Genomic DNA, 27,754 nt, shown 5'->3' on the forward strand with positions numbered 1-27,754 from the left:
AAACCATTACTGTCAACGGCAACAGCTACAGATCCATGTTATGTGAGTTTCTGTGGCCAGATACTGAGACCGCAGGTATTGAAAACGTGGTTCCAGCAGAATGGCACAGCATGCCACACAGCTGATGTTATGCTCAATTTGCTGAGAGAAAAGTTTGGCAACCAGATCATCTGAAGCGTGGATCTGTGCATTGACTGCGCGGTCAGGTAATTTAACATCCATGGATTTTTTTCTTTGGGGTAGCATCAAAGTCCAGGTGTATCCCGACAAGCCATGAACTTTGGAACATTTGGAGGCGAACATTCGACAGGCTAAAACCACTAGTGTTGGACAGAGTGACTAACAATTGGAGACATTGCGTTTGTCATGTTCAAAGCTATGGTGGACATTTTCAAATGATATTTTGTTCACAACATAACTGCAATGTCTAAGCTTCAAATAAAGTACCATTCACTTTTATGCATTGTGTGGTTTATTGCTTTTTTCAAACTTTAAAAAGTATCATTTTTGAATGAGATTTTCACTCTGCAGTGGAGTATCATTCTTAATCCTTTCACTGCTACAGACATGCTCTCTGCATTCTGCACCAAGTGCAACTTTGTTATGGCTGTACTGCTCGCAAAATGCTAATACCTGTAATGAGAAACGATAATGTGGCCACTATGAGATACTTATCTTCCGATTTTAAGAAAACAATTAGGTGAAAAAAATTCGATTTTTGCACACCTTACAATCTAACACCTTCCCTCAATAAAGGATTGAATTTCTTTTCGTTATATGATATATTGTTGCGCTGCACCATATTAAGTGAAACACTGAACGAAACTTTAGAGTTTGCAGAGGTAATAACGTAAACTTAGCGCATAACAGATTTTAGCTCATACATTGCAGTTTATGAAATGTAGGTAATACATTCAAAATTTACTTGAAATTTAGATCAGAATGATATCTCACTTCAGTCTTGAGTTGCTGATTTTTATATCTGATGAACGGACACATGCAAGGCGCCCATTTCCATCCCAGTGCATCACGAATCATTGTCTTAACTGTCATCATATTTCATAAACTGTTCAGGATATCAACCAAGGTTTTTTGCAAATGATAGCATGCAAAGAGGCACATGTGATGTTTGATAAAATACTCAAAACTTTTTTATTCACCGAGATACAGAAATAACTTATCTGTAGCAGTGAGAGGTCGGCAGAATAGGATGCGTAAACATGTCAACAGGGCTTCACGAAAACCTAGGGGGTCAGTTTTAAACAAGTCCTCAGCACATGTGGAATGGCAGCACATGAGCAATTAACTCAACCAGGGCAGTTAAAGGATTAATGAAAGACTCTTTATTAGTCCTTTAAGTTGAGTTTCACAAAAAACGATTCCAAAACTCATTGGTCAATGAAATATGCTAACTACACTAGTTTCTTCATTTTACATCAGCTATAGCATTAACTGCAAATGCTGAAAATGTGGCTGAGCTTAGACACTTCACAAATTCTAGCATGTGGGTTTTGCAGTTATGGTTATGATCTATCTGTAGTCCAAATAACTTAACACTATCTACATCTTTCACCTCACTGTGTGAATATACTAATTTTACAGCTTGTAGAGAACTACTGCACTGTATGTACCAAATCTTGTCAAAATTTAATTACAACCCATTTTCCTAGGAACTATCTGTTTAAGTTCAAATATTTCCTGACAGCCTTTTCATCCAATGACTAGAACTATGTTTTATTCTTGTATCCTTCTATTTTCTTTATTCCTCAGTGTATCATCTACAGAGATAAAGCAAAATCTGGATCTTCTGATAACAGCCATTGAGCTTCAGTCACCAAAATTAACATAGTAGACATTCTATTAACATACTTCAACTATCAGTCACCCAGTGTACTTTCTACAATTATCCATATCCCACAAATATGACAGATGTATTTAAAGAGTAAAATTACTTTTTAGCTTATTTTAACGCTTACTGTAAAGGATGCAGTTACTTTAACATAAACATACCTGACCCAGGGAATCAAAGCCATCCATCTGGTTAAGAAGCTCCATCAAAGTTCTTTGGATTTCTCTATCTGCTGATGTTCCTTCTGAGAACCTTCTACCACCTGAATGAAATATGTTACTATTTACCCAAAATGTACAGCTGTTTCAGTTGTCTATGATAGGTTAATTATTTAAATATTTTGATAGCTATATCCTCTAGTATTTCACGAACATTAGATAGTTACCAATAGCATCAATTTCATCCATAAAGATGATACATGGCTGATGATCACGAGCATAATTAAACATTTCTCTAATCAGACGAGCACTTTCTCCAATATATTTATCCACAATAGCACTAGAGACAACCTAGAAACAAAAAAATATGCCAATTAATTTAAGCAGTAAGTGTTATTAGCAGTCAAATTAGATACTGAGAACTTATGTGTTTCCTTTTTATGCAAACAAATCAGACCCCTTAATACCAAGTAGTGAATTATTCACATTCTATGTCATTATGATAACTGCTTCACTAACCTAATTTCATACCAGATTAATACTCCCAACATTTTGCCAATTCCCACCCAAAACCTATAAAACAGCAGCAAATAGAGCACTACTGTGTTCAAGACAACCTCCCAGCTAATAACTAGACCGCGGATTTTAGGTAAAAACCTATTTTGTTCCTGAGTTCCTATTTGCATAAAAATTTGTACTTATGCGTTTCATGACTATTTACACTTAATAGCGTTAATTCTATACGACCTAAAAAAGCCTATTTCGACGTTAGTGCCTATTTCGGCTTTAATATCCTAAAAAGTGCCTATTTCATCATATAAGACAGTGGCTCCAAGTTTTTCCACACTATACGACAGATGGAAAAAATATTTTCTGCCCAGTGTGAAGCAAGGTGGCTAGTTGATATGCGCTCATGCTTTGTATTTGCCTAACACTTCGGTCTTTTTTTATTTTTTTATATCGCTATCCCTGATAATACCAAATACTCTTTATAGGTGTTTTATTATTCATATGTAAAAAATAGGTCACGGATCTTTAGGTTAAAACCTTTTTTTTTTTCCTAAACTCCAGTTTGCATATAAGTTGGTACTTATGCGTCTCATGACTAACTAAACTGAATACCATTAGTTCTACAGGACCTAAAATTGCGTATTCCGACGTTGACGCCTAATTTTGCCTATTTCGGCATCAAAATCCTAAATAGTACCTATTTCGTTAATCTGACAGAGTTCTTGTGTTTTCAAAGATTAGAAAAAGGGAGTAAACTTAGGGCTTTACGTCTCGTCGAAGGCGAAGGTCGTTAGAGACTGTTTACAATTCCTTTGCTTGCCTTACTACCAACAGCACTCGGCACGGTTGAATGGTCATCCATTCAAATACGCGCCGAGCGCGACAGTGCTTAACTTCGGTGAGCGAATGGGAACCAGTCACAGATTTGAGTTACACATTAGAATCGAACGTGGGAGTACTAAATGTTATATTTGAAAATATTTCGTTCGTAGGATTCTGGCCAGCTATGTATTTTCGCAAAGAAACGGTTTCATAGGCCTTAAGCTGAGCACGGATTAAAAAATCACAATGTTAATCGTAGACGCCCTCTATAGCTAAATTACTGCCCTTCGCGCATTTTCTCGCTGCTGTCTACAGGCAGTCCTATCAAACTACTCTGTTTCGTGAACGGTATTATACGTGAATTTTCCGGTTCAAAAAATAATTTGCCAGTAGTGAGATGTTTTCATCTGAAGCACCGGTAGATTCCATTCGCTTGTTCAGAAGGGGCGGCCATCTGTCAGGTGCCAAATGTCCAGCAACGAGTACGGTATTTTCCCTACCGCTCCCATGCACCGCAGTAAAAAAGGGTCATCATTCACTTTTTCGCAGCGAAAACAAATCAGTAGTTCAGAACACTGTGTAACCACCGACATGTCAAGTGTTACTGACATTCTAAGTGCAAAATAAATTCTAGTTTGTGTGTGAGAATACTACACCATGCCAAAAACAGCTAGTTCAAAGTCTACTCATGTAAGGCAGTGGCTGCAAGATTTTCCGCATTATACAACAGATGGGAAAATTATTTTCTGCCAAGTATGCAACAAGGAGGTTAGTTGCTGTTTTTCTTAGACTTCTTATTTTCCTGTCACTTAGGATTCTTTTTTATCGCTATCCTTTAGTAATACGAAATACTCTTTATATGCGATTCTAAACTGCATTTCCCTTTTCTCTCATATTAGGTTTCGAGTGTTAAAGAAATCTCACTTAACTTAGCATGCAGATGGAATCGCACATAAATCTAATGTTGAACGAAAGTAAAAATTGAAGCAAACTCTTGGAGAATCTTGTATATAGATTTCTGTGGATGAAACTGCTGGCAGTCTTGGCCGTTACATTGCAAACCTGATTATTGGCAAGCTAGATCCATACACTCCACCCAGGGCTCATTTGATTTACTCAAAACAGCTTGCAAAAACTAACCAACAAACAATAGGACAGTTTGTGAACAATGGGCTTAAGGTGCTATACCCAAACAGAGTGGATGAGAATAAGGTGCTTCTGGCCGTCACTGATGCTGCTGCATATATGATAGCAGCGTTTCAACAATTAAAATTATTCTACCCATTGATGCTGCACGTAACTTGTGTAGTGCATGGGATCAACCACATAGCAGAGCAAGTAAGGCTACAATTTCCTAAAGTAAATAAAGTAATCTCTATGGTGAAGAAAATTTTTGTTAAGGCACCATCAAGAATATAGACATTCAAAGAACAGCTTCCAGATGTCCCATTGCCGCCAGAGCCTGTTGTCACCCGCTGGGGCACGTGGCTGATAGCAGCAGAATACTATAGTACGCGTCTCTCAGCTGTCCAGAAGGTGGTTGAAAATATACCGGAGGATGCTGCATCCGTAAATGCAGCAATTGAGTTACTCAAAGACTCTTCTTTAAAACGGGACTTGATCTTACATTAGGGCCCATTACACATTTATGGCAAGAATAATTTCACAATTAGAAGGCTCAGGGAGACCTATCTACGACAATATTTCTTTGCTTGAAGAAGTCAAAATGAAAATTAATGAAGCGCAAGGTGAAGTAGGGGGAAAAGTACGGGCAAAAATGCAAATGGTTTTGCAGAAGAACACTGGCCTGAAGGAGTTGTGTACAGCTGTCGACATACTTAGTGGAAAATCCAGCACTCCTGACTGCAGCATTCCTGTCCAACATTCTTTTTCAGCATATAAATTGATTCTGACTGACAAGCGCCACAGCTTTTCACTAGAAAACCCAGAAAAGATTCTGGTTATTTATTGTGAAGCCAACTATGGTCAGAATATGTGAAACTACGAATGTATTAATTAAACTATTGCCACATCTTTTTTATGGAGACCTTTATCTTGCAGGAACTCAAAAATATTTGGAGTTATGTTCAACATTAATGTTGTAGATTGCTGTACTCTGTAACTGTATAAATATTCATTCTCCTTGTTTTAATGACTAATAAGATGTTCATACTGTCAACACTGTGTATTTTAATTTATTTTTATTTTCTGTGCATCATTTTTATTAGAGCCTATTTTAGATTTTATATAGCATAAATGAACTACTGAAGGAGCCTATTTTAGGTGCCTAAAATATACTTTTTTACAACCTAAAAATCCGTGACATTCTGTATCTCAGTGTAGTGAAAGGCACACAGATAATGTGAATAAATATTATTATTCATTCTTTTCTGAAACAGTACATTTACGACTGGCTGGTGTCAGTTATCCCACTTCATACTCCTGAAATACCATCAGAGTTCAATAAAATTTTTCTCTCATCAACCTCCAATGGTACATCTATGTACTACATTCCGTATACTTGGATAGTGTGCTTTGAAATTATTTACTGCATTTTGATTTATTTTGACCCTGACACAGGAGGTAATGCATAGTTGCTGTCCATTCTCTCTCTAAGTCACTCCCTTTCCCTTCCACTGTCTTACTTTGCTACATTTCTGAAGGTGACAGAAATGCTAATTCCCTTTGCAGAACTATTAGCACTTTATTGAAAATGCCTTAATTAGCTACAGCACCCATTAAATTTGATGATAATTAGACAAAAACGACACAGCCATTAAAAATAATCATCTCGGTATTCATTTACACTAATACAAATTGCTTTCTCTCTAGAATGAGGAGTTCCCTTACACTCATTCCACTGAATATATACCATTCCAGTATTTTCAACATTGCTGCCGCAGGTTAGTGAAATGACCTACCTTCAAAAAATTGGCATCTAACTGACTTGCAACTGCACGTGCAAGAAGAGTTTTTCCTGTGCCTGGAGGTCCATAAAGAAGACAACCTTTAGGTGGGGTGATGCCAACTCTCTGGAACAGCTCTGGATTTAACAGTGGTAGTTCAATAACCTGCAATGAGAACACATATGCAAATGTACATAGTACACAATTTCAAATACAATCTAAAGAGGTCATAACTCATGCCTACACTACATTTGTCAATCTTCTTCTGGAGTAGTGATGCTCGGTGTGGGATCCTTACTGGATAGGATTAACGGAGTACATTGAGAAAGTTCAACAAAGAGCAGCATGTTTTGTCTTATCGTGAAATAGGGGAGATAAGTGTCATGGCCATGATACAGGATTTGGAATGGACACCATTATAACAAAGGCGGTTTTCACTGCAGCAGAATCTTCTCACAAAATTTCAATCACCAACTTTCTCCTCCGAATGCCAAAATATTTTATTGACGCTGAACTTCATTAGGAGAAACGATCATCAAAATACAATAAGGGAAATCAGAGCTCACACGGAAAGATAAAGGTGCTCGTTTTTTCCGCATGTTGTTTGTGAGTGGAATATTAGAGAATTATTGTAAAGATGGTTTGATAGACCATCTACCAGGCACTTAAGTGTGATTTGCAGAATATCCATGCAGATGTAAATATAAATATAGATGAACAGATCACAAATGTCATAAAAGTGAGAAATAATTATCGTGTGTGTATTATAACAACATATAAGAATTCCTTGTATTTACCTCTAGTTTGTAATATAATCATTTCAGTATCTAAACACTTTCTGAAAAGTTATGATTATTATAACATGTATATGGCACTTATATTATCAAGGTTCCCATAATGAAATGAACTTCAAGTTGAAGTTATTTACCTGATTAAAAAAGCACAAAAAAGCAATGTTTTGTAAACTGAGGAATGACACTGCATAATAAGTAGTGTAACCACGGAGATTTTTTCACTCTGCAGTGAAGTGTGACCTGGCATGAACTACAGACCTTAACGCCCCTTGAAAAACTAGGTAAAGGCTTCCTGAAACTATTACTTTCGGTTCGGTGAGGTGGTTTGCCCAGAGCATGCTATCTGACCTTCCAGCATACCCTCATTCTCTTCCTGGCCTATCTCCCTCTCCCACCATCTCCCTATCCCTGAGGCTATTTTGTTTTCCTCTTCTGCTGACAGCCATCAATCTGCATGCCATTACCTACAATCTTCTAAATCTCACGGATAAACAGAGGGAGATGCTTTCTGCTAAATCCATTTTATTCCTGCAGAGGAGTTTTTCTATCTGCAAAAAGCTTGCAACACAGAATCACAATTCATATTACATAATTATAGAACACATTGATGTCAGCAATACAGAGACCTATACTTATACAAATCTTTCTGACTATTATTCTAGTAAGCAGAAATGACCACTTTACTCCAATCAATTGGAATGCTTCACCGCTCCATGACTTACAATAAACTATTGCTAAAAAGAAGTCACTTCTCCCATGTAATTTACAAATAGAGTTGTTAAGGTAATCTATCATATCCAATTGCCTTTTCATTGGTGAGTAATTTTAGTCGATTACATGTTTCACAATCACTCCTCTTTATCTGTTTGTTCTACATTTGTGCAATGTCAAAGGAGAAACAGCTTTACAATTTTCTGCAGTGAGACAATTTCTAGTCATCAAATTCACAACAAGAAGATAGGCAAACAATACTGAAAGATCCTGTCATGTGCCTTACAAATGCATTCATAACATAAATGTTAAGACAATAAAGAAGCTTGTGTTTAATTCAGTGTATCATTTTAGTTCTGAAAGTGGTCGTCCATCAGATCCAGAGATTTGTGGGAAAGGAGAGCTCCAACGCAAATTGTTTAACAATTGTATCCCCCAAGACAGTATAAAATCAAAAACAGAAATGTATATTGTGCCACAAAAATAGATATTAACTACTTAATGACATAAAATAAATCTTTATAACACTCTACATGCACACAATTATATTGTTCATGTATATGAAATGAGAAACGATTATGTTCTTTAGAATTCAGTCATCAGGTAAAGTTATTTGACAGCTAAGGGAAGATTATGTATAAGTTACTACTCAGAATATTGCTACATCAAATAGACAATTGAAGCACTGTCGGTCAACTTTCAATGTGATATACATGAAAAAAATATAACTTGTAAGTTTATTAGTAATTGTTTCATTTACAATAATGTTTTAATTCTAAATCTGCCTCTACTTTACGATTAATATATCAGTATTTATCAGCCATACCTCTCTTAGTTCTCTTATTTGCTCACTGAGACCACCAATTGCAGAATATGTAACTTCTCCTGGATCTTCATGTGACATGTTGTACACTAATGGATCAACTTCTCTTGGCAAGTAACGCATAATTGTAAGTGTTGTCATGTCCAGTGCTACTCGCGTACCTGACTTTAGGCGAGCTTTGTCCAGCTGTCTTCTGCAGCCCACTACATATCGAGGGCCATTTGTTGCTTTCACTATAACTGTTAAAAGAAACTGCTTGAGCACAATGAAACAAACAACTATATCAAAGACTTCCATAATCTATTTCTGTATACGTAAATAAAGTAGTACATTTTTTATGTATTTCAGATGGTTACTAAATACAACATTAAACTCAAGTGTAGCAATAGCTTTCCTACATTTATTGTAATTTTGAAGTGACTTTTGGTTGATACTGATAAAAGCAAAAACTACAACTAAAATACAGCTACAATGCACTACTTTTAAAGTGAGATAAGACAGTGGACAAGGAAAAATAGAAATTGGGGAGTGGTGGGGAGGTAACAACTGCAACTAATCAAGAGTGAATCACCAACAACAGTCAAAGGCATTAATATTGTTGTTGTGGTCTTCAGTCCAAAGACTGGTTTGATGCAGCTCTCCATGCTAGTCTACCTTTACCAAGTCTCTTTATCTCTGTTAAGTCGCTGTAACCTACATCCATTTGAAATAGTTTACTTCAGTCTAACCTATAGTCTCCAATTATTTTAACTCGCACAGTTTCCTCCACTATCATATTAACTATCCTTTGATGCCCAAGGATGTGTCCTACCAATCAAATTCTCCGTTTAGTCACGATGTGTCACAAATCTTTGATTCAACTCTCTTCATTAGTTAGCAGGTTCACAAACCTTGTCTTCTTTATTCTTCTATAGCGCTATATTTCAAAAGCTTCTGTTCTCTGTATTGTTAAGCATCTACATACCACTTCCACACAAAGCTACACTCCCGACACATACTTTCAGAAAAGACTTCCTAACATTTTAATTATATTCAATGTTAAATTTCTAGTTCAGAAAAGTTTTTCTTGCTATTGCCAATCTGACTTTTATATCTTCTTTACTTATATCATGATCAGTTGCTTTCCTGACCACATAGAAACTCATCTATCACTTTTAGTGACTCACTGAGTGTTGCTTGATTTAATGCAACTACTCTCTCTTACCCTTGTTTCATTTTCTTAATGTTCTTCCTGTAACCCACTTCAGGAAACTACTCATTTCGAGTCCTTTTCTATCATTGCCAGAATCAAAATGTAATCCACAAATCTCAAAGTTTTTATTTCTTCCCCTGAAATTTAATTCCCTTTCAAAATTTCTCCTTGATGTTCATTACTGACTGAATAATGCAAGGAAGTGGCTCAATCCTGATTGAATCTTCTCAACTATAGCTCCCCTTTCATGTTTAACTCTTATAACTGCTGTCCAGTTCCCTTTTAAGTTTTACATAGCCATTTCCTCCAAGTCTTTCATCCCTATTATCTCAGAAATAGAAAGTTTATATTGCAGTCAACATGTTCAAAAGCTTTTTCTGGATCTACAAATGCAATGAGTGTAGTCATCTGGTCAGAATTGCCTTCCATATTCCTTCATTACTCTGGAGCTCAAACTGACCTTCCCACAGGCCAGCTTTTACCAATCTTTCCATTCCTCTGTAGATATTTTGTTTTAGTGTTCTGCATACATGACTCTGTTAAATGATGACTCAGTTACGCTAACATCTGTATTCTTTAACACACTGAAATTACAGAAGTCATGGGATAGTGATATGCACATTTACAGATGGCAGTAGTATCGCATATGCAGGGTATAAAAGGGCAGTGCATTAGCGAAGCTGTCATTTGTACTCAGCTGATTCATGTTAGAATATTTCCAACATATTAAGACTGCACAATGGGAATTAACTGATTGTGGAATGATAAATGGAGCTAGACGAATAGGACATTCCATTTTGGAAATCATTAGGGAAACCAATCTTCTGAGATTCACAGTCTAGAGTATACAGAGAGGGGGGAGGGGGGGGGGCTACTACTCAGGAGGACGTTGATATCAGGAGAAAGAAAACTGGCATCCTACGGATCGGAGTGTGGAACGTCAGATCCCTTAATCCGGCAGGTAGGTTAGAAAATTTAAAAAGGGAAATGGATAGGTTAATGTTGGATTTAGTGGGAATTAGTGAAGTTCAGTGGCAGGAGGAACAAGACTTCTGGTCAAGTGAATACAGGGTTATAAATACAAAATCAAATAGGGGTAATGTGGGAGTAGGCTTGATAATGAATAAAAAAAATAGGAATGCGGATAAGCTACTACAAACAGCATAGTGAGCACATTATTGTAGCCAAAATAGATACGAAGCCCACACCTACCACAGTAGTACAAGTTTATATGCCAAGTAGCTCTGCAGATGACAAAGAGATTGATGAAATGTATGACGAGATAAAACAAATTATTCAGATAGTGAAGGGAGATGAAAATTTAACAGCCATGGGTGACTGGAACTCGATAGTAGGAAAAGGAAGAGAAGGAAATGTAGTAGGAGAATATGGAATGGGAGTAAGGAATGAAAGAGGAAGCCGCCTGGTAGAATTCTGCACAGAGCATAACTTAATCATAGCTAACACTTGGTTCAAGAATCATGAAAGAAGGTTGTATATATGGAAGAAGCCTGGAGATACTGGAAGGTCTCAGATAGATGATATACTGGTAAGACAGAGATTCAGGAACCAGGTTTTAAATTGTAAGACATTTCCAGGGGCAGATGTGGACTCTGACCAGAATCTATTGGTTATGAATTATAGATTAAAACTGAAGAAACTGCAAAAAATGGGAATTTGAGGAGATGTGACCTGGATAAACTGAAAGAACATTAAAAATATGAGGGCTAATAGAAATCCTTGGGTAACAGAAGATATACTGAATTCAATTGATGAAAGGAGAAAATACAAAAATGCAGTAAATGGAGCAGGCAAAAAGGAATACAAACGTCTCAAAAATGAGATCAACAGGAAGTGCAAAATGGCTAAGCAGGGATGGCTAGAGGACAAATGTAAGGATGTAGAGGTGCATATCAGTAACATCACTAGGGGTAAGATAGATACTGCCTACAGGAAAATTAAAGAGCGTTTTGGAGAATAGAGAACCACTTGCATGAACATCAAGAGCTCATATGTAAACCCAGTTCTAAGTAAAGAAGCGAAGACAGAAAGGTGGAAGGAGCATATAGAGGGTCTATACAAGGGCAATATTTGAGGACAATATTATGGAAATGGAAGAGAATGTAGATGAAGATGAAACAGGAGGTACAATACTGCGTGAAGAGTTTGACAGAGCACTGAATGACCTAACTCGAAACAAGGCCACGGGAGTAGACAACATTCCATTAGTACTACTGACAGCCTTGGGAGAGCCAGGCCTAACAAAACTCTATCATCTAGTGAGCAAGATCTATGAGACAGGTGAAATACCCTCAGACTTCAAGAAGAATATAATAAATCCAATCCCAAAGAAAGCACATGTTGACAGATGTGAAAATTATCAAACTATCAGTTTAATAAGTCACAGCAGCAAAATACTAACACAAATTCTTTACAGACGAATGGAAAAACTGGTAGAAGCCAACCTTGGGGAAGATCAGTTTGGATTCCGTAGAAATGTTGGAACACTTGAGGCAATACTGACCCTACGACTTATCTTAGAAGGAAAATTAAGGAAAGGCAAACCTACTTTTCTACCATTTGTAGACTTAGAGAAAGCTTTTGACAATGTTGACTGGAATACTCTCTTTCAAATTCTAAAGGTGGCAGGGGTAAAATACAGGGAGCGAAAGGCTATTTACAATTTATACAGAAACCAGATGGCAGTTATAAGACCGAGGGACATGAAAGGGAAGCAGTGGTTGGGAAGGGAGTGAGATAGGGTTGTAGCCTCTCCCCGATGTTATTCAATCTGTATATTGAGCAAGCAGTAAAGGAAACAAGAGAAAAATTTGGAGTAGGTATTAAAATCCATGGAGAAGAAATAAAAACTTTGAGGTTCGCCGATGACATTGTAATTCTGTCAGAGACAGCAAAGTACCTGGAAGAGCAGCTGAACAGAATGGACAGTGTCTTGAATGGAGGATATAAGATGAACATCAACAAAAGCAAAACAAGGATAATGGAATGTAGTTGAATTAAATCAGGTGGTGCTGCGGGAATTATATTAGGAAATGAGAAGCTTGAAGTAGTAAATGAGTTTTGCTATTTTGGGAGCAAAATAACTGATGATGGTTGAAGTAGAGGGGATATAAAATGTAGACTGGCAATGGCAAGGAAAGTGTTTCTGAAGAACAGAAATTTGTTAACATCAAGTATAGATTTAAGTGTCAGGAAGTTGGTTGGTTGGTTTGTGGGAGTAAAGGGACCAGACTGCGATGGTCATCGGTCCCTTTTTCCAAAAAATTAAAACTGCCCAAAGAGAATAAAAAACGAACAGCAGGAAAGACGTCAGACGACACAGGACGAGAAAGACTCCGACAGAGATCAGACAAAACAAATTAAAACACACAGAGTGTGACGGTGGTTGGCCGACCATAGAGAAAAAAAGAGGAAAAGCCAACCACCAAGAACACATTAAAAACTCAGTTTGAAATCAGAGGCTAAAAGCCAGAATCAACACTAAAAAACAAACACTCAGATTAAACTATAAAAACCCCCTGCCCGAATAAAACGCAAAACTAAGTCCACCATGGCAGAGTCATCTAGTAAAAGGGCAGGGAGTGTATCAGGCAGCGCAAATGTCTGCCTGAGCACAGTTAAAAGCGGACAAGTTAATAAAATGTGCACCACCGTCAAAACCGCCCCACAGCGACAGAGAGGCGGGTCCTCACGACGCAATAAATAACTGTGAGACAGTCGGGTGTGGCCAATGCGGAGGCGACAAAGAACAACTGAATCTCTGCGAGTGTCTCGCATGGATGACTGCCACACACGCATCGTCGCCTTGAGAGAACGGAGTTTGTTTGGCGTGGGCAGATTGCGCCATTCAGTGTCCCAAAGTGGGAGAACTTCGCGGCGGAAGACTGCCCGCAAATCAGTCTCCAGGAGGCCAATGTCCAGGGTGGGATCACTGGTGGCCTGTTTGGCCAGGCGGTCAACACGTTCATTGCCCGGGATACCAACGTGACCGGGGGTCCACACAAAGACCACAGAGCAGCCACAATGCGCAAGAGTATGCAGGGACTCATGGATAGCCATCACCAGACGAGAACGAGGAAAACACTGGTCGAGAGCTCGTAAACCGCTCAGGGAATCTCTACAGATAACGAAGGACTCACCTGAGCAGGAGCGGATATACTCTAGGGCACGAATGATGGCTACCAGCTCAGCAGTGAAAACGCTGTAGCCAGCTGGCAAGGATCGTTGTTCGTAATGGTCCGCTAGAGTTAGCGCATACCTAACACGACCAGCAACCATCGAACCGTCAGTGTAAACAATTCCAGAGCCCTGATACGTGGCCAGGATGGAATAAAAGTGGCGGCGGAAGGCCTCTGGAGGGACTGAGTCCTTCGAGCCCTGTGCCAAGTCGAACCGAAGGCAAGGGCGAGGAACACACCACGGGGGTGTACGCAGAGGTGCCCGGAAAGGAGGTGGAACAGGGACAAACCCAAGCCCGGAGAGAAGCTCCTTGACGCGTACGGCGATCGGACAACCCGACCGGGGCCGACGGTCTGGCAGATGGACGACTGACTGCGGGAACAGGACACGGTAATTTGGATGCCCGGGCAAGCTAAAAACATGGGCAGCATAAGCAGCCAGTAATTGTTGGTGTCGTAACCGCAGTGGAGGGACACCTGCCTCCACTAGTATGCTGTCCACAGGGCTGGTGCGGAAAGCACCAGAGGCAAGGCGTATCCCGCTATGGAGGATTGGGTCCAGCACCCGCAACGCAGATGGGGAAGCTGAGCCATAAGCCAGGCTCCCATAATCCAGACGGGACTGGATTAACGCCTGGTAGAGCCGGAACAGGGTAGATCGGTCGGCACCCCAGCGGGTGTGGCTCAAACATCACAGAGCATTGAGATGCCGCATATGAGGCAGCCAAGTCAACTGGGCATCGAAAACCACCCCCAAAAACCTGTGTGATTACACCACTGAAAGAAGTTCGCCGTTAAGAGAAAGCTGCGGCTCCGGGTGGACAGTACGTCGCCGGCAGAAATGCATAACGCAGGTCTTGGCTGCCGAAAACTGGAACCCATGAGCTACAGCCCAAGACTGCGCCTTGCGGATAGTGCCCTGTAGCTGACGTTCAACAGCTGCAATGCCAGTAGAGCTGTAGTAAAGGCAGAAGTCGTCAGCATACAGGGAAGCAGAGACAGAATTTCCCACGGCCGCAGTGAGCCCGTTAATGGCTATTAAAAACAGGCAGACACTTAAAACAGAACCCTGTGGCACACCGTTCTCCTGGACGTGGGAGGAACTATACGAAGCCGCGACTTGCACACGGAAGGTACGATACGACAGAAAATTGCGGATAAAAATCGGCAGAGGACCCCGAAGACCCCATCCATGAAGCGTAGAAAGGATGTGATGACGCCATGTCGTATCGTACGCCTTCCGCATGTCGAAAAAGACAGCGACCAGGTGCTGACAGCGGGCAAAGGCAGTACGGATGGCCGACTCCAGGTTCACCAGATTGTCGGTGGCGGAGCGGCCTTTACGGAACCCACCCTGAGACGGAGCCAGAAGGCCCCGAGACTCCAGTACCCAATTCAAGCGCCGGCTCACCATCCGTTCAAGCAACTTGCAAAGAACGTTGGGTGAGGCTAATGGGACGGTAGCTGTCCACCTCCAGAGGGTTCTTTCCAGGTTTCAAAACGGGGATGACAATGCTTTCCCGCCATTGCGACGGAAACTCCCCCTCGACCCAAAGACGGTTGTAAAGATCGAGGAGGCGCCGCTGGCAGTCCACTGAAAGGTGTTTCCGCATCTGACAGTGGATGCCATCTGGCCCAGCAGCGGTATCAGGGCAAGCGGCTAGGGCACTGCAAAATTCCCACTCACTGAATGGAGCATTGTAAGATTCTGGGTGGTGGGTACGAAACTAAAGGCTCCGACATTCCATCCGCTCTTTAATGGAGCGGAAGGCCAATGGGGAATTGGAAGAAGCGGAACTAAGAGTAAAATGCTCTGCCAAGCTGTTGGCAATTTAGCTGGAATCTGTACAAACTGCTCCATTCAGTGAGAGCGCAGGGACGCTGACAGGGGTCTGATAGCCATAGAGGTGTCGGATCTTGGCCCAGACCTGCGATGGAGAGACATGGAGGCCAATGGTGGACACATACCGCTCCCAGCACTCCTGCTTGCTTTGGCGGATAAGGCGGCGGACCCGCGCACGCAGCCGTTTGAAGGTGATGAGGTGTTCAAGACAGGGATGTCGCTTGTGGCGCTGTAGCGCCCGCCGGCGATCTTTAATCGCTGCAGCGATCTCAGGCGACCACCAAGGCACAGTCCGCCGCCGAGGGGACCCAGAGGAACGGGGAATGGCAGATTTGGCGGCAGTAACGATGCCGGTGGTGACCGATTGAACCACCGCATCAATGTCATCATTAGCGAGAGAGTCAATAGCGGCAGTGGAGGAGAACAAGTCCCAGTCAGCCTTATTCATAGCCCATCTGCTAGGGCGCCCAAAAGAGTGACGCCGTGGTAGTGACAGAAATATAGGAAAGTGGTCACTACCACACAAGTCGTCATGCACACTCCATTGGACAGACGGTAAGAGGCTAGGGCTACAGATTGAAAGGTCAATGGCGGAGTGTGTGCCATGCGCCACACTGAAGTGTGTGAAGGCACCATCATTTAAAATCGAGAGATCGAGCTGTGACAATAAATGCCCAACGGTGGCGCCTCGACCTGTTGCCACTGACCCACCCAACAGAGGGTTATGGGCGTTGAAATCGCCCAATAGCAGGAAAGGTGGCGGCAATTGGGCTATCAGCGCAGCCAGGACATGCTGCGAAACATCACCATCCGGTGGAAGGTAAAGACTGCAGACGGTAACAGCCTGTGGCGTCCACACTCTAACAGTGACAGCCTCTAAAGGTGTTTGGAGAGGGACAGACTCGCTGTGCAGAGTGTGAAGGACATAGAGGCAGACGCCACCAGACACCCTTTCATATGCTGCCCGGTTCTTGGTTGGTTGGTTGGTTTAAGGATTAAAGGGACCAAACTGCAGAGGTCATCGGTCCCTTTTTCCAAAATACTAAAAATACCCACAGAGAATAAAAAATGTTCAACAGAATAGGAGACAGACAACACAGAACAAAAGAAACATAGACAAGGACCAGACAGAACGAAATAAAATCACACGGAGTGTGACGGTGGTTGGCCAACCATAGGAAGAAAAAAAAAAAAAAAAAAAAAAAGGAAAAGCCAACCACCGAAAACACATTAAAACCTTAGTTGAAAACTGTAGGCCAAAGGCCAGAATCAACACAAAACAATAAAATAAAACAGAAACACTCAGATTAAAGAATAAAAACTCCCTGCCCTAATAAAACGTAAAACTAAGGCAGCCATAACAGGGTCATCAGATAAAAGGGCAGGGAGCTATCAGGCAGCGCAAATGTCTGCCTGACCACAGCTAAAAGGGGGCAGGCCAACAAAATTTGGGCCACTGTCAAAGCTGCCCCGCAGCGACATACAGGAGGGTCCTCCCGGCGCAGTAAATAACTGTGTGTTAGCCGGGAGTGGCCAATGCGGAGCCAACAAAGAATGACTGAGTCCGTGCGGTTGGCTCGCATGGACGACCGCCACACAGTCGTCGTCTCCTTAATGGCACGGAGTTTATTGGGCGTGATCCGATCGCGCCATTCAGCGTCCCAAAGCGCAAAAACTTGTCGGCAGAGGACTGCCCGCAAATCAGTCTCTGGGAGGCCAACAGCCAGAGACGGTTGTCTCGTGGCCTCTTTCGCCAGGCGGTCAACATGTTCATTGCCCGGGATACCGACATGACCGGGGGTCCACACAAAGACCACAGAGCGGCCGCAACGCGCAAGAGTATGCAGGGACTCATGGATAGCCATCACCAGACGAGAACGAGGAAAACACTGGTCGAGAGCTCGTAAACCGCTCAGGGAATCGCTACAGATAACAAAGGACTCACCTGAGCAGGAGCGGATATACTCTAGGGCTCGAAAGATGGCGACTAGCTCAGCAGTGTAAACGCTGCAGCCAGCCGCCAAGGACCGTTGTTCGGAATGGTCCCCTAGAGTTAGCGCATACCCGACACGACCAGCAACCATCGAACCGTCGGTGTAAACAATTCCAGAGCCCTGATACGTGGCCAGGACGGAATAAAAGTGGCGGCGGAAGGCCTCTGGAGGGACCGAGTCCTTCGAGCCCTGTGCCAAGTGGAGCCGAAGGCAAGGGCGAGGAACACACCACGGGGTTGTACGCAGAGGCGCCCGGAAAGGAGGTGGAACAGGGAAAAACCCAAGCCCGGAGAGAAGCTCCTTGACGTGTACGGCGATCGGACAACCCGACCGGGGCCGACGGTCTGGCAGATGGACAACTGACTGCGGGAACAGGACACGGTAATTTGGATGCCCGGGCAAGCTAAAAACATGGGCAGCATAAGCAGCCAGTAATTGTTGGCGTCGTAACCTCAGTGGAGGGACACCTGCCTCAACAAGGATGCTGTATACAGGGCTGGTGCAGCGGGTGTGGCTCAAGCATCGCAGAGCGTTTAGATGCCGCCAACACGCCTGTTTAAGCTGCCGGATATGAGGCAGCCAAGTCAACTGGGCATCGAAAACCACCCCCAAAAACCTGTGTGATTACACCACTGAAAGAAGTTCGCCGGCAAGATAAAGCCGCGGCACTGGGTGGACAGTACGTCGCCGGCAGAAATGCATAACGCAGGTCTTGGTTGCCGAAAACTGGAATCCATGAGCTACAGCCCAAGACTGCGCCTTGCGGATAGCACCCTGTAGCTGACGTTTAACAGCTGCAATGCCAATAGAGCTGTAATAAAGGCAGAAGTCGTCAGCATACAGGGAAGCAGAGACAGAATTTCCCACGGCCGCAGCGAGCCCGTTAATGGCTATTAAAAACAGGCAGACACTTAAAACAGAACCCTGTGGCACACCGTTCTCCTGGACGTGGGAGGAACTATACGAAGCCGCGACTTGCACACGGAAGGTACGATACGACAGAAAATTGCGGATAAAAATCGGCAGAGGACCCCGAAGACCCCATCCATGAAGCGTAGAAAGGATGTGATGACGCCATGTCGTATCGTACGCCTTCCGCATGTCGAAAAAGACAGCGACCAGGTGCTGACAGCGGGCAAAGGCAGTACGGATGGCCGACTCCAGGCTCACCAGATTGTCGGTGGCGGAGCGGCCTTTACGGAACCCACCCTGAGACGGAGCCAGAAGGCCCCGAGACTCCAGTACCCAATTCAAGCGCCGGCTCACCATCCGTTCAAGCAACTTGCAAAGAACGTTGGGTGAGGCTAATGGGACGGTAGCTGTCCACCTCCAGAGGGTTCTTTCCAGGTTTCAAAACGGGGATGACAATGCTTTCCCGCCATTGCGACGGAAACTCCCCCTCGACCCAAAGACGGTTGTAAAGGTCGAGGAGCCGTCGCTGGCAGTCCACTGAGAGGTGTTTCAGCATCTGGCAGTGGATGCTATCTGGTCCAGGAGCGGTATCAGGACAAGCGGCAAGGGCACTGCGGAATTCCCACTCACTGAATCGAACATTGTACGATTCTGGATGGTGGGTGCGAAACGGAAGGCTCCGACGTTCCATCTGCTCTTTAATGGAGCGGAAGGCCTGAGGGTAATTCGCAGAAGCGGAACTCATAGCAAAATGCTCTGCTAAGTGGTTTGCAACGACGTCGGAGTCAGTACAAACTGCTCCATTCAGTGAGAGCGCAGGGACGCTGACAGGTGGCCGATAGCCGTAGACGCGTCGAATCTTGGCCCAGACCTGCGATGGAGTGACATGGAGGCCAATGGTGGACACGTACCGCTCCCAGCACTCCTGCTTGCTTTGGCGGATAAGGCGGCGGGCCCACGCACGCAGCCGTTTGAAGGTGATCAGGTGTTCAATGCAGGGATGTCGCTTGTGACGCTGTAGCGCCTGCCGGCGATCTGTAATCGCTGCAGCGATCTCAGGCGACCACGAAGGCACAGTCCGCCGCCGTTGGGACCCAGAGGAACGCGGAATGGCAGATTCGGCGGCAGTAATGATGCTGGTGGTGACCGATTGAACCACCGCATCAATGTCGTCATTAGAGAGAGGCTCAAGAGCGGCATTGGAGGAGAACAAGGCCCAGTCAGCCTTATTCATAGCTCATCTGCTAGGGCGCCCAGAAGAGTGACGCTGTGGTAGTGACAGAAAGATCGGAAAGTGGTCACTACCACACAGGTCGTCATGCACACTCCATTGGACAGACGGTAAGAGGCTAGGGCTACAGATTGAAAGGTCAATGGCGGAGTATGTGCCATGCGCCACACTGAAGTGTGTGAAGGCACCATCATTTAAAATCGAGAGATCGAGCTGTGACAATAAATGCTCAACGATGGCGCCTCGACCTGTTGCCACTGACCCACCCCACAGAGGGTTATGGGCATTGAAATCGCCCAATAGCAAGAAAGGTGGCGGCAATTGGGCTATCAGCGCAGCCAGGACATGCAGCGAGACATCACCATCCGGTGGAAGGTAAAGACTGCAGACGGTAACAGCCTGTGGCGTCCACACCCGAACAGCGACAGCCTCTAAAGGTGTTTGGAGAGGGACAGACTCGCTGTGCAGACTGTGAAGGACATAGAGGCAGACGCCACCAGACACCCTTTCATATGCTGCCCGGTTCTTATAATTGCTGGAACCAAGTTTCCTGAAGAGCAATGCAGAAGAAAGGGTGAAGGCTGATAAGTTGGCGGAGCTCAGCTAGATGGTGGAAGAAACCGCTGCAGTTCCACTGGAGGATGGTATTGTCCATTGCGGAGAAAGGCGTGACGGGACTGGGAAGGCAGATTACGCCGCTGGGTCACCTGCTGCCGCTGATGGAGCACCCGTGCAAGTGCTATCCATTGCGTCTGAGGAATCGGTGAGATCGAGGTCCTCAGTGGACGCAAGGATCTTCACCTCGTCCTCAGACGCAGAGCTTTTAGGTAGCGGTGGAGTAGGTGCCACCGCAGGTGTCTTGGAGTTACGGGTCTTCAAAGTCGTTTTCTCTCGCTGTTCCTTTGGTTGCCGTTGTTGAGAGGGCTTATCGGAGTCAGTCTCTGGGACCAAAGAGGATCGCGAAGCCCGTCGACCAGCGACCTGTGGCTTCTTCAGCCACTGGTTGGTGTCTGCTGTGCCGCTGGTAGGAACCTGGGAAGGGAGTGACCCAAGGGATCCCTTCCAAGCGAGAGAAGCCGAAGAAGACTTACGCTTCTCCAGCTTAGAAGTGGGGACTGGTGTCCCCGGTGGTTTAGTGGGTGCTGCTCCCGAGGTAGATGGTGTGGGAGCAACAGCGAGAGAAGGGGCCCCCATCGTCAAGGGGGCAGGTGAGGTCCTCTGACTCTGAGAGCTGACTGTATATCTTGCAGCTGAAGGAGCTGGAGGAGGAGTGACAGTGGAGGCATAAGATGACATCATGCGCACGGGATGTAGCCGTTCAAATTTCCGCTTAGCCTCAGTGTAAGTCAGTCGGTCCAGGGTCTTATATTCCATGATTTTGCGTTCTTTCTGTAAGATACTGCAGTCCGGCGAGCAAGGGGAATGAGGCTCTCCACAGTTGACACAGATGGGAGGTGGAGCACATGGAGTATCGGGATGAGATGGGCGTCCACAATCTCGACATGTGAAGCTAGAAGTACAGCGAGAGGACATGTGACCGAACTTCCATCACTTAAAGCACCGCATCGGGGGAGGGATATAGGGTTTGACGTCACACCGGTAGACGATCACCTTGACCTTCTCTGGTAAGGTATCACCTTCGAAGGCCAAGATGAAGGCACCGGTTGCTACCTGATTGTCCCGCGGACCCCGATGAACACGCCGGACAAAATGTTCACCTCGGCGCTCTAAATTGGTGCGCAGCTCGTCATCAGACTGCAAAAGGAGGTCCCTATGGAAAATAACACCCTGGACCATATTTAAACTCTTATGTGGGGGTGATGGTAACGTGAACATCCCCCAACTTGTCACAAGCAAGTAACCTGTGTGACTGGGCAGAGGATGCCGCTTTTATCAAAACTGACCCAGAGCGCATTTTGGACAAGCCCTCCACCTCCCCAAACTTGTCCTCTAAATGCTCTACAAAGAACTGAGGCTTCACGGATAGAAACGAGTCACCATCAGCTCTGGTACAGACAAGATATCTGGGCGAATAGACGTCACTGTCCTTCATTGCCTTTCGTTCCTCCCATGGAGTAGCCAGGGATGGGAACGATTTGGGGGTCATAAACGTTAGCTTTGAAATGAGCCCTCGAACGCTTAGAGACTGCTGGTGGCTGGCCGCCAGCGAGAGATGATGTACCACGCTTCATTGCGGGTCATCCGTCCTGATGCCACCTACTCCGACCAAGGGCCCTCCCCACGGGTGCCACCCAGCCGCAGCAATAGCCACCTGGCAGGATAGCCATTGCCGGGAGTCCTGATGCCCCAGGGAGATGGGCATCTACTCCTTGGCGTACGTGGGGAGTTAACGGTGCAGGCATCAGTAGAGCGATCCCTGTGTTGTCAGGGGGCTACAACCAACAGGGTACATGGCGGCCCCACCACAACGGACTGGCTACCGTGCTGGATCTTAGGTGCAAAAATGTCCAAGGTCGTCGTCGCAGTTAAAAGCAACACTGCAGAGTGCAGCGTGGTAATCACACCCAGGGACGTATCCTAGCCCAAGAGATGGAAAACGAGCGGGACACCATTGCAACGACGAAAAATCCGGCTAAAGGTCTCAATACACGATGGATACAGTGCACCATGTAAGGCGCCCTTCCCCAATTGGCTTGCTCTTCGGAATAATTTAGAAAGATGGAGGTCAAACCCGAGAGGGGACCATCACAGAAGGCCGAAACATTTGAGACTCCTTTTAGTCGCCTCTTACGACAGGCAAGAATACCGCGGGCCTATTCTAACCCCCGAACCCGCAGGGGGTAGTGTCAGGAAGTCATTTTTGGAAGTATTTGTATGGAGTGTAGCCATGTATGGAAGTGAAACACGGATGATAAATAGTTTAGACAAGAAGAGAATATAAGCTTTCGAAATGTGGTGCTACAGAAGAATGCTGAAGATTAGATGGGTAGATCACGTAACTAATGAAGAGGTACTGAATAGAATTTGAGAGAAGAGAAATTTGTGCCACAACTTGACTAGAAGAAGGGATCGGTTGGTAGGGCATATTCTGAGGCATTAAGGGATCACCAATTTAGTATTGGAGGGCAGCGTGGAGGGTAAAAATTGTAGAGGGAGACCAAGAGATGAATACACTTAACAGATTCAGAAGGATGTAGGTTGCAGTAGGTACTGGGAGATGAAGAAGTTTGCACAGGATAGAGTAGCATGGAGAGGTGCATCAAACCAGTCTCTGGACTAAGACCACAACAACAACAACATCTCACCACAGACCATGCAGTAGCCGATGGCCTTCACTTAATGACGGAGAGCAGCGGCGTTTGCATTACGTTGTCATTGCTAACAGACAAGCAACATATTGTGAAATAACTGCAGAAATCAATGTGGGACATGCAATGAACATGATCATTATGACAGTGTGGCAAAATTTAGTGTTAACGGGCTATGGCAGTAAACAACCAATTTGAGTGCCTTTCCAAATAGTACATCACCTTCAGCTCCTCTCCTGGGCTCATGATCCTCGGTTCGACCCTAGATGACTGGAAAACTGTGACCTGGTCACGTGAGTCCTGAATTCAGTTAGTAAGAGTCGATGGTACAGTTTAAGTGTGGCACTGACCCCCGAAGCCATGGACACAAGTTGTCAACAAGGCACCGTGCAAGCTGGTCGTGGCTCCATAATTATGAGGGCTGTGTTTACATGGAATGGACTGGAATTTACTGGAAATGGCTGTGTTTGGTTACTCAGAGACTATTTGCAGCCAGCCATTCATGGACTTCATTCTCACAAACAAGGATGGAATTTTTATGGGTGACAATGCACCATGTCACCAGACCACAACTGTTTGCGACTGGTTTGAAGAACATTCAGGACAATTCGAGTGAATTATTTGGGCACTCAGATTACCCAAGATGAACCTCATCAACCATATATGGGACATAATAAAGAGGTCAGTTTGTGCACAAATTCCTGCACTGCAACACTTTTGCAATTGTGGACAGTTATAGAGGCAGCGCGCTAGGGTGATATCCCATGACTTTTGCAACCTCAGTGTATTGGAATTACTTTATTTTTTAAAAGTCTGAGTGTATTGCCCCCCCCCCCCCCCCCCCCCCCGAGTTTAACCTAATCATAGCTAACACTTGGTTCGAGAATCATGAAAGAAGGTTGTATACATGGAAGAATCCTGGAGATACTAAAAGGTATCAGATAGATTATATAATGGTAAGACAGAGATTTAGGAACCAGGTTTTAAATTGTAAGATATTTCCAGGGCAGATGTGTGGGCTCTGACCACAATCTATTGATTATTAACTGTAGATTAAAACTGAAGAAATTGCAAAAACGTGGGAATTTAAGGACATGGGGCCTGGATAAACTGACTAAACCAGAGGTTGTACAGAGTTTCAGGAAGAGCATAAGGGAACAATTGACAGGAATGGGGGAAAGAAATACAGTAGAAGACGAATGGGTAGCTCTGAGGGATGAAGTAGTGAAGGCAGCAGCGGATCAAGTAGGTAAAAAGACGAGGGATAGTAGAAATCGTTGGGTAACAGAATAAATATTGAATTTAATTGATGAAAGGAGACAATATAAAAATGCAGTAAATGAAGCAGGCAAAAAGGAATACAAACGTCTCAAAAATGAGATCGACAGGAAGTGCAAAATGGCTAAGCAGGGATGGCTAGAGGACATATGTAAGGATGTAGAGGCTTATCTCACTAGGGGTACGATAGATACAGCCTACAGGAAAATTAAAGAGACCTTTGGAGAAAAGAGAGCCACTTGTATGAATATCAAGAGCTCAGATGGAAACCCAGTTCTAAGCAAAGAGGGGAAAGCAGAAAGGTGGAATGAGTATATAGAGGGTCTATACAAGGGCGATGTACTTGAGGACAATATTATGGAAATGGACGAGGATGAAGATGCAGATGAAATGGGAGATACGATACCGCGTGGAGAGTTTGACAGAGCACTGAAAGTGTCAGGAAGTCGAAACAAGGCCCCGGGAGTAGAAAACATTCCATTAGAACTACTGACAGCCTTGGGAGAACCAGTCCTGACAAAACTCTACCATCAGGTGAGCAAGATGTATGAGGTGAAATACCCTCAGACTTCAAGAAGAATATAATAATTCCAATCCCAAAGAAAGCAGGTGCTGACAGATGTGAAAATTACCAAACTATCAGTTTAATAAGTCACAGCAGCAAAATACTAACGCGAATTCTTTACAGGCGAATCGAAAAACTGGTAGAAGCCGACGTCGGGGAAGATCAGTTTGGATTCCGTAGAAATGTTGGAACACTTGAGGCAATACTGACCCTACGACTTATCTTAGAAGGAAGATTAAGGAAAGGCAAACCTACTTTTCTACCATTTGTAGACTTAGAGAAAGCTTTTGACAATGTTGACTGGATTACTCTCTTTCAAACTCTGAAGGTGGCAGGGATAAAATACAGGCAGCGAAAAGCTATTTACAATTTGTACAGAAACCACAGGGCAGTTGTAAGAGCCGAGGGGCATGAAAGGGAAGCAGTGGTTGGGAAGGGAGTGAGATAGGGTTGTAGCCTATCCCCAACGTTATTCAATCTGTATATTGAGCAAGAGTAAAGGAAACAAAAGAAAAATTTGGAGTATATATTAAAATCCATGGAGAAGAAATAAAAACTTTGAGGTTCGCCGATGACATTGTAATTCTGTCAGAGACAGCAAAGTACCTGGAAGAGCAGCTGAACAGAATGGACAGTGTCTTGAATGGAGGATATAAGATGAACATCAACAAAAGCAAAACAAGGATAATGGAATGTAGTTGAATTAAATCAGGTGGTGCTGCGGGAATTATATTAGGAAATGAGAAGCTTGAAGTAGTAAATGAGTTTTGCTATTTTGGGAGCAAAATAACTGATGATGGTTGAAGTAGAGGGGATATAAAATGTAGACTGGCAATGGCAAGGAAAGTGTTTCTGAAGAAGAGAAATTTGTTAACATCAAGTATAGATTTAAGTGTCAGGAAGTCATTTTTGAAAGTATTTGTATGGAGTGTAGCCATGTATGAAAGAGAAACACGGATGATAAATAGTTTAGACAAGAAGAGAATATAAGCTTTCGAAATGTGGTGCTACAGAAGAATGCTGAAGATTAGATGGGTAGATCACATAACTAATGAGGAAGTATTGAATACGATTGGGGAGAAGAGAAGTTTGTGGCACAACTTAACCAGAAGAAGGGATCGGTTGGTAGGACATGTTCTGAGGCATCAAGGGATCACCAATTTAGTATTGGAGGGCAGCGTGGAGGGTAAAAATCGTAGGGGGAGACCAAGAGATGAATACACTAAGCAGATTCAGAAGGATGTAGGTTGCAGTAGGTACTGGGAGATGAAGGAGCTTGCACAGGATAGATTAGCATGGAGAGCTGCATCAAACCAGTCTCAGGACTGAGGACGACAACAACAACAACAACAACAACAACAACGAGGGTATTTTGCCCATCTCATTTAATCAATGCACTAGGTGGAACAGTACTGGTTTCTCCAAAGATCTAAATAATTCTGAGAGAATGTCGTCAACTCCTGAAGCCTACTTTCAATTTAGGTCTCTTAGTGCTCTGTCAAGTTCTTGTCCCAGTATATCTCATTTTCACCCCCTTAACTTTCCATATTTTCTTTCCTTTTACAGCACGCCTGCAAGTCCTGTCCATCTTTGATCCTTCCCTTCTTTTATTGTTACTGGCATTAGTATCGAACTAAAATTACATTTCTTGCCAATGACATTTAAAGAAAGTATTATTTTAGAAACAAAAAGCTTATTTGCACAGGGTCACTAGAGATGTGCTACTCAGAGAAACAATGAAAATATAATTAAATCAAAGTAGTTGAATGCAACATGAACATACAAACTTACATTTTTCCTCGGTTAGCTGCTTAAGAACTTCACCAACAATCTGCAAATGAAATTTTTATTTTTAGTAGTATTTGAAGCAAAATGCTACTGCAAGTAATGATGAAAGGCTTTTCAGCAGCAGTCTCTCTCTCTCTCTCTCTCTCTCTCTCTCTCTCTCTCTCTCTCTCCCTCTCCCCTTTTACACACACACACACACACACACACACACACACACACCCTCTCCTTCCTCAAATATTTTGTTGATGCAGGCCGATGGTACGTGCACCAAAATACTTTACCTTGTGATATGAGTTCTTATGGAGGACATTATATTAAACATGAAGCATATGTTTGCAGAAACAGGCTCAGTTCAAAATTAGAGTTGGGTACAGCAATCTACTGAAAACTGTAAATGGTTGAACCAATGACAAAGCATAATTCACTTATCATAATATGTGTTAAAATGGAACCAATATTTATTTTGGACCCCATCGTATGCTGTTATTAGTCTGTTTACACAAACAAGATCTCCTATTCAGTGAGTTCAGCACTTCAAAAAAAAAAAAAAAAATAAAATCATCTTTCAAGCAAACCTAGACCTGAAATTTTCTGCCAGATTACAAGTGCATACCGGACCAAGACTCCAACTCAGGACCATTGCCTTTCACGGGCAAGTGCTCTACCAGTTGAGCTACCCAAACAAAACTCACGACCTGTCCTCATAGCTTTACTTCCGTCAGTACCTCATCTCCTGCCTTTTGTGAAGTTTGGAAGGTAGGGGATGAGGTAGTGGATGAAATAAAAGTGTGAGGATGGATTGTGAGTCGGGTTTGCATAACTCAGACAGTAGAGCACTTGCTGCAAAAGGCAAGCAGTTTTAATCTACCACAAAGTTTCATATTTTCATATCAGTGCACTCTCCGCTGAA

The 27,754-nt window shown here is 43.6% G+C and overlaps 1 protein-coding gene across 2 annotated transcripts in view; it reads right to left on the bottom strand.

Moving 5' to 3' along the window:
• The window catches only part of LOC126262881 (26S proteasome regulatory subunit 10B), a 68,314-nt gene that overhangs the window by 16,002 nt on the left and 24,558 nt on the right, over positions 1–27,754 (bottom strand). For both annotated transcript variants that reach the window (XM_049959757.1, XM_049959756.1), the window contains exons 3-7: positions 26,848–26,887; positions 8,577–8,812; positions 6,261–6,410; positions 2,235–2,358; positions 2,011–2,111 (exon numbers count right to left, since the gene is read on the bottom strand). In XM_049959757.1, the coding sequence (XP_049815714.1) occupies positions 2,011–2,111; positions 2,235–2,358; positions 6,261–6,410; positions 8,577–8,812; positions 26,848–26,887 (651 nt within the window). The remainder of the gene's footprint in view (positions 1–2,010; positions 2,112–2,234; positions 2,359–6,260; positions 6,411–8,576; positions 8,813–26,847; positions 26,888–27,754) is intronic.

The sequence above is a fragment of the Schistocerca nitens genome, chromosome 6 (genome assembly GCF_023898315.1).
Source record: "Schistocerca nitens isolate TAMUIC-IGC-003100 chromosome 6, iqSchNite1.1, whole genome shotgun sequence".
NCBI lineage: Eukaryota > Metazoa > Arthropoda > Insecta > Orthoptera > Acrididae > Schistocerca > Schistocerca nitens.